The 14,313-nt window shown below is 41.8% G+C and overlaps 1 protein-coding gene across 1 annotated transcript in view; it reads right to left on the bottom strand.

The window, feature by feature from the left end:
- NEB (nebulin) overlaps positions 1-14,313 on the bottom strand; it is a 195,660-nt gene that overhangs the window by 64,338 nt on the left and 117,009 nt on the right. The window contains exons 90-105 of the mRNA XM_053671780.1: positions 10,749-10,853; positions 10,336-10,647; positions 9,562-9,666; positions 8,890-8,988; positions 8,587-8,688; positions 8,335-8,442; positions 7,404-7,715; positions 5,701-5,805; positions 5,487-5,591; positions 5,008-5,115; positions 4,136-4,243; positions 3,920-4,033; positions 3,338-3,535; positions 2,846-2,950; positions 2,028-2,132; positions 1,828-1,932 (exon numbers count right to left, since the gene is read on the bottom strand). Of these exons, the coding sequence (XP_053527755.1) occupies positions 1,828-1,932; positions 2,028-2,132; positions 2,846-2,950; positions 3,338-3,535; positions 3,920-4,033; positions 4,136-4,243; positions 5,008-5,115; positions 5,487-5,591; positions 5,701-5,805; positions 7,404-7,715; positions 8,335-8,442; positions 8,587-8,688; positions 8,890-8,988; positions 9,562-9,666; positions 10,336-10,647; positions 10,749-10,853 (2,196 nt within the window). The remainder of the gene's footprint in view (positions 1-1,827; positions 1,933-2,027; positions 2,133-2,845; positions 2,951-3,337; positions 3,536-3,919; positions 4,034-4,135; positions 4,244-5,007; positions 5,116-5,486; positions 5,592-5,700; positions 5,806-7,403; positions 7,716-8,334; positions 8,443-8,586; positions 8,689-8,889; positions 8,989-9,561; positions 9,667-10,335; positions 10,648-10,748; positions 10,854-14,313) is intronic.

Here is a 14,313-nt window from a genome sequence, read left to right as displayed (position 1 = left end):
AAGGGAGAAGGCTCGAATGAACCCTGTGGTGTCGAATTGCATTGGGGGTGTCAGGATGATACAGCTGGATCAATACAGAAGTCAGATATGTAAGCGTACATGGGTTGGTATACATGCATGTATTTCTAAGCTCTGTGCACCTAAAGGACCACATAGCAAGGACATCCCAGGAGCAGTGAGAATACCCAGTGCTTAGATCTTAGTTTTTGAAATCCCATTCTCGAATAAATGCACTAGGGCTCTTGGGAGAGAGGTTGATTCTGGGTCTAGAACAGGGGAAATGCAAGGTGAGCATGGAGCATCTTGTGGTGACAGGAAGTCAGGAAGTGCTCAAAACACACCATGATGGGGGACATAGGAGCCACTTGAAAGGGGTCCCAATGGCCAAAGCTGAAACAATTGGAGTAGCAGAATAAATAATAATAGTATCAAACCAAGTCCCATGAAATAAAAAAAACATTCATGATCCCATGCTGATATAAGCAAATGAACAAAAAAACAGGGAAGGAGGAATAGTGTTCCTTACAGAAGAATTCCAATGGATAAATGTACGAGGAATGAAAGAAACAAAATTGCCAATAAGCATATTTCACAGTAACAGTGGTTGCAAGATCCATCAATGTGTGAAAAAAAAGTTTGAGGAGAAACAGGATAGTTGTATAGTCTCAAAGGGTCTCCTCCATGGTATTTATTAACAACAAAGGGAAAAACAGTAATGCGATGGCAGAGAAGCTCATCAAAGAGCAACTTAACCAAGTGATAAAGAACAGTATCACTAGTTATTGGCTTCACGTACCACCTTCTGTGAAGCACTGAGAAGGGTTCATTACTCTGTGGTATTCTTCTTAAAAATATTTTATATGCTTATTTGTAGAGAGAGGGGAAGGGAGGGAAATAGGGAGAGAGACATCGATGTGTGAGACAGACATGGAGTGGTTGCCTCTTGCACACTCCTCCCAGCGGGGCACCTAGACCACACACAACCTGGGGATGCGTCCTGACCAGGAATCAGAATGGTGACTTCACTTTGTAGGATGACACTCAGCCCACTGAGGCACACTGGTCAGGGCCTGTGTTATTCTCACCAAAAAGGCTCTCAATCTAATTGTGAGGAAACTTCATATAAAACCAAAGGAGGGACATTCCACAAAATAACTGACCAGTATTCTCCCAACACATCATGATCAGAAAAGGACAAGGAAAAGGCTGAGAAGCGACCAGGGTAGAGGAGGCTGAGGAGCCGTGAGAACTAAGTGCGATGGGGAGTCCTGGATGGGCGTCCCGAACGGAAAGAACGTTAGTGGAAAAACTGGTGAAACCTAGATCTAGTCTGTAATTAACATTCCAACAAGGCTAATTTCTTAGTTTTGATAATTGTACTACAGAAACAACTATGGGGGAATTCCACGCAATATTTTTGAAACTTTTCTGAAAATCTCAAATTACTTCCAAATGAAGTTTTAAAAATGTGTGTTGAGTTTAATCAATTGAGAAGAGAAAAAAAGAGTGCCCTGGTTGGTCTGTGAGCCACTGGCCACTAGAGAAACCAGAGGACAAATTCAAGGTCAACAAAGAATAGCTTCAACTGTACCTGCCTGCAACATGGAAGAAGTTGCTGAATTTGTGTCAAATGTTTAAAATAGTGTAATATTCAAATTGGGGCTCATCTAATTGTAACTGGGAGGATTTATGAGATAAAGTGGAAATTTGAAGGTCCAGGAGAAAAAAACTGGATAAACCTTTGTGAGTACAGGCCTATCCCTTTTATTTTCTTATTGACTCAAAAGGGGGGAAGTAACTCAAACGAGAGAAAAAAGCACAACTCACACTGCTGTAAAGATTCTTCAGATTCTTGATTCTGTCGTGATCCACTGTTTCCAGTACTGTTGTGTATTTGTCCTTATTCTGATGATAATTTTCTTTATATCTCACCTACAGGTAAAACAAGGTGGGTTATTGTTCTCTGTTGTAAAACGTGTAAAGATAAATGATGGCTTGTTCTGGAACAGAAGACAAGAAAGACGTACCTCACTGGCATTAATGCCACTTTGAACAGCAGTCACGTAAAGTGGTGTGTCTGTGACCAAATTATAATTCTGTAGATTTTCTTTACCTGCTGCCGTGTATTGTAGCTGTGAAGAAAAACAAAAGTCGTCTAAAATGGTTTGCCATCAGTTTTGGCATTTTGTGCCAGCTTAGATGCGCCCTCATTTGTAGCTGGGCTTCCTGCTGTAACCCTAACACAGAGGCTGCCACTGCACAGCCCTGCGGACTCCATAAGGCCGTAAACCAGCAGTTTCTCCTGACCCAAGAGTGAGGCCTGGGTCTCTGCTGGCCCTCGTCCCTCGTCCCTGTTTTGTTCCCTTTCCCATGCCCACGCTCACCTGATGGCAGCCCCTTGGTGCACCATTCTGTTAGTCTGCCCCATCAGAGCTGAACCATGTGCTGGGAGGTTTCCAAAATATCTATTTTTTTTTTTACTTTAGAGCTTACCTGCGTATGGTCAAAACATGCATTTGCATTCTTCTACCTACAGGTTAACCTGACCGACCAAAGTATTGATGCCTGAGACTGGTTTAGTCTGAAACAGCTCCCAGATAACTTTGTGTTAGAAATGTCTAATGCCCTAAACTATTGAGATACTCCAGCCGAGAAGGTCCAGCAGCAGAGCAGGCCACCAGGAGAGATTTTACTGGGCAGGGGGCCTTTGGTTTCCTTTGATCATGCAGTGTCAGAGCAGCTTTCTCTGCCTGGACACAGGGACAACCTTGCCCATACCCTGCTGAGAGCACCACGAACTCCTTTGGTCCACAGCCTGTTAGTCATTCTAGAAAGCCCAGCTCACCTGACTCTGGAGGTCATATGATTTCTTGGCTTGGAGGATCTGGGGTGTATCCCAAACATAGCATCCAATGCCTTTCAGCCAGTTCAAATCATCTTTATACACATTCTGCAAGAAGGAAGGAACAGTGAATGATAATAGGCACTAAATGAATTTACGATTGAACAGCTTGATGATATCCTGTCAGCTCTTGGTTGCCCATGGTGCTTAGTGGTCACAGTGTGGCCTTCTCAACAGCTGGGAGGTCTTTAATGCTCTGGCCAATGGCAGCTTAGAAGAAGGGCAATAGCTAAGTTTTAGTCTTGTTTTAAACAGACTAAATATTGGACATAGGTGTTCATAATGCAGAGGGAATTCTTATACCAAAAAGTGGTTATTCATGTCACGCTGTTAGAAATCAGCAAGCTTTATGAATATGGGGGTAATTGGAGCATGAGGGGCCAAGGCAGGGCTGGGTGAAGCCTGTAACTAGGTCCAGCTGCAGAAAAGACATACATCACTCAAGATCTCCTGTGCGTTTCGGACCCGGATAACGTTGGGCTCTTCTGGAAGAGAGGTCCACTGGTGGAAGTAGTGCCGGTACTCTAGGTCGCTGAGGATGTACTGGCACTTTTTGGCCAGCACGTGATTCATCATGTCGTTGGGGATATGAACATTGGCTTTGGTGTCTTCGTAATTTTTTCGGTAGTTCAACTAAAGAGTTAACATTTTTTTAAAGACAAAAATAAGAAAGGAAAATGTAAATTTTCTAGGTCCAACTCTTAGGGTCTTATTTCCAATATACATCAATACCTTGAGAATAGACAGAAGTTAAACAAATGATGCTTTGATGTATTCTTTTAAAAAAAATTCCCCATCCTTACATAACACTGGGTAAAAAATGACCTGTTAGTCAAACACAGAGGCCCACTGTGTGGCAGTGAAGGAGGAGGGAAAGGGGGGAGACCCAAAGCCATCACAGGCTAACCGGCAGGGGTGGGGGGGGCCTCAGACTGCCTCATTCTTCACCACTCCATCTGCAGCTAATCCGGAACCAAAAGGCAGATCAGAAATAAAGTGAAAGTGAGCTTTGCTTACCACACTCCTCATCTTTTGGAAATCCAGACAGTGAACCACCTCAGGGAACTCACTGATTTCTTTTCCAGCCAGGTAGTGACCCTTCTGCTTCTCAAACGTCTCTTTGTATTTCAGCTGTGAAATAGGTTCAGGATTGAGAACCAGTGGGATTTTCTAACCAGCCCTTGCTCCCCAGTAAAGACTCTCAAATCTACGAGAGGAGAAAGTCCTACCAACCTCACTGTTCACATAGTCAGCGTGCTTGGCTCCAACGATGGGGATGTAGCGTTCGTCCAAAGTGTAGCCGTAGGCCTTGGTGCCCTCCCACGCCCCTTTATACAGTATCTAGAACAAAGAAATGTGTGTCAACAAACTTTGCTTTCAGATACCACTAAAAAGAAAGTGGTAAAATCAAGGTAAATATCTACACTTAAAGACAAGGCTTAAATCTTTATTTAAAACTATTAGTGTGCCTAATGAAGAACGAGGCAGTCTTCTGGCTTGCTGCAAATGAAATCTATAAACTCTGAGGCACTGTAACAAAGGTTAACTACAGCCACAGTTCTAATAAAAGTGAAGACAAATGTGCTCCTAGGGAGAGAATCGCTGAAGAGTGTTTGCCACTGAGATTGAACACATGCACACTGCATGCACACTGACATCACCCTTTAAATCACCCTAGTCCCCCATCCCTTGGCTGAAAATGTTTGTACAGGATTGCTGAGGAATTACCCAACTTTCCCATCTCTTCTCTGATGGTAGTTGCTCTTTCCTGTGCGCACCCTGAGCTGGTACAGCACCTGTTACATTATTATTTAACTGTTTGCGTGTCTGTTCCTCTCATTTGTGTGAATTCCCAAAGGGCCTGATTCATTTGAACATTAGCTCCTCAGCACCTCCCACAGTGCTCCATACAGCACAGCAGCTCTAAAAACACCAGCTGAACAAATGCTATGTGGTCTGATCAGTGTGCCACTTTTAATAAACAAGACTTAACACAATAGAAATAATAAATCTCCAAAGTTCAGTTGTTCACAAAATCATCCAAGAATATGAATACTGACAAGAGCTTAGGAACCAAGTCATATATCATGTAAAATGGAACTTACAGTACTGTAAAGTTTTCCCATGTCTTTGGAGTGGGTGATGTATGGTGTCTCCGGTGAAAATGTATACTTGCCCTTTAATAACTTATTAAATGTTTCTTTATATTTTATCTAAGGAGAGAAAACAAAACAAAACAAAACCTTCCATTACTATGAATATATATTTAAAATTCTGTAGGTCTATCTAAGCGAGATAATAATCAGTTTACATTTATTTAGAGATTGAAATGAACAAATGGTCTAGAGATTAAAATGGACTAATTTCAGTCCACATCAGCTAATACAATAGAATAACTTGGGCAAAAGCATGGATTTCTAAAAGTGGGTACAGTTATTCCACGTACTAGTGGCTTTTTAGACATTCTCTCCCAAAGGTTATCTTATAGCCCCTTCCCCCTCAATTTCCTTACAAGCCAATCTGTTTGGTGATAGACAACTAGCTCCCAGTCTATGTACCTCATTATACACAAAAGCAAACTTACATCACTTTGATTGACTGAGTTAATCTTGGCCAAGACAATCTCTGGAGGATCTACCACACTTGTAAAGTTAGGATAGTTGTCAAGAGCAGCCTTCTTATATTTCACCTGCAAAGAAATAGAGATGATGAAGACAGGTCTCCCCCTCCAGAGCACCTATGCCTACATGGTGGGTAAGGAGGCCAGGCATTTGGTAAGAATAACAGGCTTCGTGTACCTGATTCACCAGCTCTTGGTTTTTGGTAACCCTCACATGGTCCACAGAATCCAGGGGGATCCAGCCAATGCCTCGGAGCCACTCCAAGTCAGCTTTGTAGATAATCTGAGAGCAGGAGGAGAGGTGTGAAGCAGGGAAAAGTGACCCAGACACAAGGTTACAGACAGCAGATTACAAACAATTTCTTCATCCTCGGCCAGTGTGGCTCAGTTGGTTGGAGCACAGTCCATAAACTGAATGGTCGCAGATTTGATTCCCAGTCGGGGCACATGCTGGGTTGCGAGTGGGTCCCAGTAGGAGCACACGAGAGGCAACCAATTCATACTTCTTTCACCTCAACGTTTCTCTCTCTGTCTCTCTCCCTCCCTGCCCCCTCCCTAAAATCAATAAGCCTCTCCTTGGGTGAAGATAAAAAAATAAAATAAAAAATTTCTTCGGCTTTTAAAGGATTTCACCCTCTTGTAGCTGTTGTCTCACTGACTGGTGATTTCATCTGTACACCTGAGCAATATTCCTTGAACCTCTCACTGTGAATGGTGCACTGCGCTGGGTGCTTTGAGGGATAAACCCACAAAAGGAGCCCAGGCACAGAGAAAAACCGTTTTCAAAGTGGGAAGTGCCAGTGCTGCGAGAGCAAGACCACTCAAGTGCCGTGGGGGTTAAGGGCAGGGAGCTGGCCGGCGTTAACGGTTGTGGATGTAAACGGTTTTACCAAGAAAGTGGTCATTTTAAGTGAACTTCATATATCTAGTTATATAGAAGTGTGTGGGACATTTAGAATAGAGGAAATTACACCAGTAAATGCTCATGGACCGTAGGGGAAGGGGAGGTAAGCTTCAAGTGAAGCTTGCTCTACACTTCCCCGCCCAGCTCCCAGATTCTCCCAGCCCAGACACAGCAAATGAAGAGGAGTCACTAATCTGATTCAAGTACCACAATGGTCCTTCACAACCTGTGAAGTGGGAGGTTTAAGTTCAGCACCTGAGTTACAGGCAGTCTTTCTGTTTCCGGTTTGGTAGTGATGAGGAGAGACCCAGGCAGAGCTCACTCCTCTGGGCACCTGAGCGCCGTGCTGATGCATCGTGTCTGTTCCCTACAGGCCTCTGGTGTCAGGAAGAGACCCCGAGGCAGGCTTCAGTGCCAGGTGGACCTAAGTCACATCCTCTACCCTCGCTGCACCAAAGCTCCGCCTGAGAAATTCTGGGCCTTCATGGGGCTCATCAGTATTTTGTGTCCCTTTTGCTTTGATTCCTTGTGAGCAACTACTTCCTCAGTGCCCTGGGGAATGACATGCCTGGCAAAGCAAGAATGGGGCGTTTCCAGGGCCACAATTATTCTATCAGGCAATGTAGTCAAAATCCCAACCGGGTCTCAATTCCCACCTGAGCCAATTGTTGTTTTATATCAGCTGATAACTTTTCATGTGAATGTGAGTGAGGAGTTGCTAATGCGATGGTATGAAAGCATCAGGCTTTTTAAAAAATAACTTTGAACTTGGCTCAGAAATGCAGCCAGTCGGCAATGCTGTCACTCCACCCCTGCTCCCGACCCCTCTCTACTTCACATCCAGCTTCAGTTCCCTCCGTGAACAAACTAGATATTTACGGCTTCCAGTTTCAAAGAGTGGTGGCGCCAGCATGCTACCTACAATTCTCAGGCGATGACACAGGTTTCCAGATGATTAAGAAATAAAAATCACTTACATCACTCTGTAGGTCATAGGCCTTCTTCGCCTGAATAACATCGTTCTGGTCGGGATGACAAGTCCACTGGTGCAGGTAGTGATGGTAATCGATATCGCTGGCAAGAGCCTGCCCCTCCTTGGCCGCCAACACCGACACCGTGTCAGCAGGGATGTTGATTTTGGCCTTTGTTTTATGGTAGTCCTCCTTGTACAGTCTGTCATTCTGAATCTGGCCTGCGTGCTCGAACCACACCAGCTTAGGGTCATCTCTCATGGTCGGGACACCCACGTAATGACCTTTCTGCTTTACGTGTTCAGCTTTGTATTTCAGCTGGTGGGAAGAAGCACAGAGGTTCCATCGGTTTTTATTAGCACACAGGGCAAAAGGGACTTTGAACAGCATCGGATTCAGCCCCCAAGATTTTTCCGCCACACACCCTCACCCTGAGAATAAATAACAGGAAACGTTGAAATAAATAAATAAAGGTAAGGATTTATCAACTTAAAAATGAGGAAAAAAGGCATTTGTTTTCTAATGCTGGCAAAATGATATCTGAAGGCCTAGAGATCTTAGGAGAGTCAGGGAATAGAAGAAAAAGTGAAGATGGTGATGGATGTTAATCGGACTCATTGTGGTCACCATTTCACAGTATACACAGATATCAAATCATTACGTCGTGTACCTGAAACCAAAAAATAAATAAATAAATAAGAAGTAAAACCCTCAAACACTAGCCTTTAAAGAAGTTGAGGGAAAAAGCAAAGGAACGCCCAAAGCCCATGGGGAAAAGACCAAAAGGGAGCAGGCGCTTCCTCCATCCCCACGCCTGGCCGGGCTTGCCCAGCTGACAAGGCAACTCCACTGCACTGTGCGTTGGCAGAGCTGGGGTGCCCCCACGTACAAGTTTCAGCCTTTGCAGAGTGTGCTCGTAGCAGGAGGAAACAATTACCTCGCTCTGCACATCATTGCAGTGATGGGCGTGAACAAAGGGCACAGCATCTGGAGGCAGGATGTAGCCCGTGGCTTTCTGTCTCTCCCAGCCTTCCTTGTAGAGGTGCTAGAAGACAGAGGGCCAGGACACAGGGTTAGACTGAGAGGTCACCAGGGGGGGCTAAGTCATGTGCACACATCTCCGACAGTTGTAACACAGTCCTCTGTTCGTCCCCACACAAAGTCCCAGACATTCAGGTAAAAGCCATACCGGGTCCCGTATCCGGGCCGCCTCCTGGACAGTGTGCAGCAGCGGGGTTTCTGTGAGGGTGTACTTTGATTTGTTGTCATTCCAGTTTTTCCGGTATTTAATCTGGAAATGTGAGGCAAGAGGTGAGTTACTTGATGCTAAGAAAGCATACTGTAGGCAAATGCTAGCTAGCATCCATGATCTCAGTGATCACGTCTGTATCTCAGATGATGACTGCGTGCTGCTGAGTGCGAGTAGGTGGAAATGCTTTGGAGGTGACATCTAGATGACTGGAAACTTTTAGAATGACAGCCAAGTACTTACGTCATTTAGGATCTCCCCACTTTGTTTCGCCGTGACATAGTCCACTCTGTCATCCACAGGAGTAAAGTTCAGTGTTTCGATTTTTGTGCGATATTTACTCTACAGGAAAGAAAATAGACAGTTGCCACTGGTCCCATGCAAGCTGAGAACGAAGGGCTAAATTTGAGGAACGTTTTCTGCTGGAAGCATAGAGTGCCATGGTGTTTCCTTGGCAATTTGGCTTTCTTCTTAGCATTTGATTTTTTAACAAATGGGCTGTCTTCTTATACCTCCCACAGATTTTAAAGTAGCAGGTTTGCTTAGCTTCCAAAGTCATGTGATGGATCATTATGTACACATATCCTGCGTGCATCATAAACACATTTTTTTAACACATTTTTTTTCAACTGCACATACTTCTCTCCAATACTTTCCTGTCGCTGCCAAAACACATTTTTCATTCATACAAACCCAAGCATCAGTGAGTGTGCTGGACTTTGTACGAGGGATGTGGTCCTATAGTGTCACAGCTGCAGTAGAGCTTATCTTGGGGAAAAATGTATTTTTTTGGCTTAAACGACAGCAATTGAAATTGTTTAAATTGTTGGTAGGGTATGGCCAAACTGTGGCTTGTGTATTTCTGATCAGTCATTCAAGATAAAAGATGGCAAGAGACAATGCGGGAGTACCTACCTCGCTGAAGATATCCCCAGCATATTTGGCGTGATTGACGGAGACAGAGTCGTGGGGCATCCACCCGATCCCACGCAGCCATTCCAAGTCAGCCTTGTAAATAGCCTGTGAAAACAAGGCCAGGGTCAAGTCAGCAACCTTAGCCACTGTCCTATTTGTTCTGTCCACGGGTCTGATGGAGAAATACAATTTAGGAATGATACACTAAAGCAGCCAGGCAGGTAACGTCAGTAGATTAATTAGGAGGCCAGATGGTATGATAAACGGAAGGGCATATTTTTTACTTAAAAGACATTAGCTGCCATTCAGCTACAGGTTATTGTCGTCAAGGCTAACACATGTTCAGAGCTTCATCCTCTGATTTTTCAAGAGAAATGGGAAACCCTAGACTTGTACACAAAATATTTTGGTCTAAAAACCTTGGCAACCTCAAAATTTTTACACATGGTATCAACTAAAAAGCATATCTGTGCCAACACCCTCTCCATGGACTGCCCATATTTTACCTGTGATCAAAACCTCTGTTGCTACTTAAATTCTATAGAAATAATATAATTATCCTTACCCTGTAATAATTAAGAACTATATTCATGTTACCATTTATTTCTTGACACTAAGTCTAGAGGTGATTTTGATATCACATTATAAAGTATAACTAAAACCAAGTTCTTGGCTGTATAAGACATAAAGTTATGATACAAGGACTTAATGACAAATTTTGGGGGAGTCATGGCAAAACAGAGAAGAGCTCATCCTGAAACACAGGCCACTCACGTCACTTTGCAGCTCGTAGGCTTTTTTGGCCTGAATCACGTCATTCTGGTCTGGCAGGCATGTCCACTGGTGTAAGTAGTTGCGATAATCAATGTCGCTGACCAGGATCTGGCATTTTTTGGAATGCAAGATGGAAAGCATATCCACGGGGCTTTGGAACTTCGTCTTCCATTTGGCCCAGTTCAGCCGATACTCTCTTTCATTCTGAATCTTGCCAGCTATGAGGGCCCACCGGATCCTGTTGTCATCCCTGGCTGTGAGGGTGCCCACGTAGTGGCCCTTCTGCTTCTCATGGTCAAGTTTGTATTTATACTGGGGATGCAAAAACAAAGCAGATGGATCACAGTTTGTTCTCTTGATGCACCTGGGGTATTTGCTTAAAGAACAAGGACACTAAACAAGGCCACACTTACGTCACTGGCAATCTCCCTGGAAGCCTTGGCGGCCTGTATCGGGATTGCGTCCAGCCGGACATCACAGCTCATCTTCATTTCCTCCCAGCCTTCCCGGTAAATTTTCTGAAGAGAACAAAAGGCATCATTCCAGGGTCAGATCTAGCAATGCCGCCAAGGGCTCACATGGAATTATTTTTAGAGGGATGCAGTTTTGAAGGCTCAGAACCAGGTAAAGAAAAGAAAATGGGTGAAAGAATCTTTCTGCACCATGGCACTGAAATATAAAGTCATGTTGGAGTCTAAGTATCTGGGTGTGACAAGAGTTCTTTCTTTTTAATTTGAATCATAGTCTTGAAGTAGTTGTTCATGGTTTATGTAAAGGAGTTTAGCTGCTTCTAGTATTGCTAGCTTTGGGATAAATGTACGTTCAGGCATTAATGGGCTATTATTAAATTTAATTCAATAATTCAATTTATTTAACTTAAAAATTAAATTCAGTTTTGTAATCTCCAAAAGTATAAACTTTTGCCCTGGCTGGTATAGCTCAGTGGATTGAGCGTGGGCCTGCGAACCACACGATCGCGGTTTGATTCCCAGTCAGGGCACATGCCTGGGTTGCAGGCCAGTTCCCAGCAAGGGACTCATGAGAGGCAACCACACATTGGTATTTCTCTCCTTCCTTTCCTCTCTAAAAATAAATAAATAAAATCTTTAAAAAATGCAACAAAAAAGTATAAACTTTTTTACATTTCTGAGGGTTTCCCCCAATATGATTTTCTAGGTCTTCTGTGATTAAGGCTGAACATTGTTTGGGAACCTTAGATGTTCCTGCTAAAGCACAATTGGGTATTAACAGTCATTTTAAAAAAATGTAGTCTTCTTGTTTGTAAAGAGAAGTTAATTAATAAAGTGCCTAGTTTACAGATAACTTCAAAATATATGTCCATATTTAAATAGGCACATTCTATATTGACAATGTCAGATACCCAGCAATGAGAGTAATTTACATGTATAATTTAGAAAACATATCCATCAGCATGGGATCCTGAACAGTGCAGAAAGGCCAGGTGAATTTCAATTGTTGACAATTTCATGGCCTTTGCATATCTGAACTGTGAGTGCTCTGGCAAATTTTGTGTTTGCAAGCGTTGATATGTTTTATAGCAGTTTTTCTTCAAGCTTTTGCATGAATTTGGGTGGGCCTATTTTAACAATTGACATTGTTTTCTGTACAAAGTAAAAAGTATTCTCCACGATTAAATGTATTACACTAGAGAATATTCAATGAAAACTTGTCATTATATTATTTCAATTTGTGTTCTTATTTTAGTATGTATATTATTACATTAGTTTTCTTATGGCTTACTTTTTATTTGCTTATATGGTCAAATATATATTTTTAAAATACTTTATTTATTTCGTTTTAGAGAGAGGGGAAGGGAAGGAGAAAGAGAGGGAGAAAAATATTGATGTGTGAGAGAAACATTGATCAGTTGCCCCTTGCTTTCACCCAACTGGGGACCTGGCCCATAATCCAGGCATGTGCCCTGACTGGGAATCTAAGTGGCAACCTTTCAGTTTGCAGGCCAGCACTCAATCCACTGAGCCACACTAGCCAGGGCCAAATATATTTTTTATTTGAACTGAAAAAATATCTGGCAACAAACTTCTTTATCTATTAACTTTGAGAACACGGTCAAGTTTCTTAGTCTTTTAAAGTCTCATCACTCCTACCTGATAAAACAAAATAACCATATTTTACTCATGTGATTAATTTGAAGATTAAACGCTTCAATTTAAAATGAATTTGCCTGGTTACCTACAAAACTGTATACAAATATTCTAAAAATGTTGTGCTTTCTAAATGATGGAGAGGGTTTTAAATAGTGGCCTTTATAAAGATTATAATAGTGGTGACACCGTATATAAAAATGTACCTTTTGGTTAACACTGCAAATAGGATGTTTGATTTTTTCTAAAACACAAGCCATTATCATTAATATCTACCTATCTAATAGCTAAATATCTAAAGTTAATACCTTTACTTTTGGAATAGTTTCAAATATTAGCCTTGCTTACATCATCATATCAATGGTAGGGTTTGGTATTTCCAGCTGAGAAATTTATCATGTGAAAAAGAGCACATGAGACTTTCCAGAATTTTCCTGCCACAGATGCTTCTGGATCAAACCAAATTGCTGAGGAGGCCATGCCGAAATGAAGAGCTAACTGCCTCTCCCTTCAGTCACTTGACAAGAGTACACTGCACCATGATACTGATTCAGGTCCCCCCCAGAATGTATCAGTGCCCTAAAAGCTTGGTGTTTTTCTCAATCCTTGAAAAACGTTAGCTCCCAAGTGGCTCATTATAATAGAGCTGATGCACACTTTGGCATATGGTGAGGAATCTGCTTGCCAGCCTCCTTCTCACACAAGATATATTATTATTATTGTTTCTGTGAATAGAATTTTTTAAAATTGTATTTATTTTCCATAACCATTTAGTCTCCCTACTCCTCCCCTCCAAAAAAAGCAATCACCACACTCTTGTCCATGGAAAAGTTTCAAATGATGGTGAACTGCACTAAGGTGGTGTTCTTCTTCCAAGGTCATACTTATTCTACACAGAAGGAACTTCTGTGGCCCACGAAGGCAGTATCTTCTTGAACATCGCTGAACTGTGTAGTTAGCTATGTAACTAAATTCTCTCTCATTTTATCTAACATATTTTAAAGTTGATTCCCTTGTTTCTCCCAGGCATGTAATGATTTATTCTGAAAATATGATAATTTTGTCTTTTTTCTTTTCAAAATTTATCTCTTATCCTTACTCTTAATGACTTTAGCTAGAAAGAGAAGCTTATTCAGGTAGAAGAACAGGAGGAATATTAGAGGGCCTCCTTATTTTATTCCTGACTTGAATGAGAAGCTTAGTTACTGAGCATGAGCCGGGCTTTTGATTTGAGATTTATTCGTTTAGTCACATCAATAAAATACTCATTTTTTCTTATTTTTCTAAGATTTGATTTTAAAAAATAGGAACAGATATTGGGTTTTTGTCATATGTCTTTTCAAATCTGATTTTTCTCTCTTGTTCTATTACATTATTAGTTTTCTAAGTATGGACTCCCCTTGGAATTCCTGAATGAAACCTAGTCATTTGTGTTATATATTTATGTACAACTGAATTTGATTTGTTCATATTTTACTTAAGGTCTTCCTCATTATTGTTGGTCTAGTTTTCATTTGTGAAACTATTTTGACAAGTTTTGCTAACTGTGGTGGCTCTTCTTCTTTCTCTGGGCTCTAGGGTAGTTTGTTTTGTTTTGTTTTTCCTCAAAGTTTTGATAAAGAATTCTTCTTTATCAAAGAGTCTTCTGTGAAATCATCTGGGTGGCCTTAGCATTTTAGAGGAGAGAGGAAAGTCTTTAATAACTCTTCTGATTTCTTGCTAGATATTTTTATTTTTTTTCTGAGGTCAAGTTTATTCATTTGTAATTTCCTAGAAAAGTCACTATAATTCAGGTTTTAAAATTAATGTGCAGAGTTTTGCAAAGAATTCTCATACTGTGAGTTCATCTGAC

The sequence above is a fragment of the Artibeus jamaicensis genome, unplaced genomic scaffold (assembly GCF_021234435.1).
Source record: "Artibeus jamaicensis isolate MK-2021 breed Jamaican fruit bat unplaced genomic scaffold, CSHL_Jam_final contig_1832, whole genome shotgun sequence".
In the NCBI taxonomy this organism is placed as follows: domain Eukaryota; kingdom Metazoa; phylum Chordata; class Mammalia; order Chiroptera; family Phyllostomidae; genus Artibeus; species Artibeus jamaicensis.
Note: the sequence above shows the minus strand (reverse complement) of the source record. Positions and strands in the feature narration are given on the sequence as shown.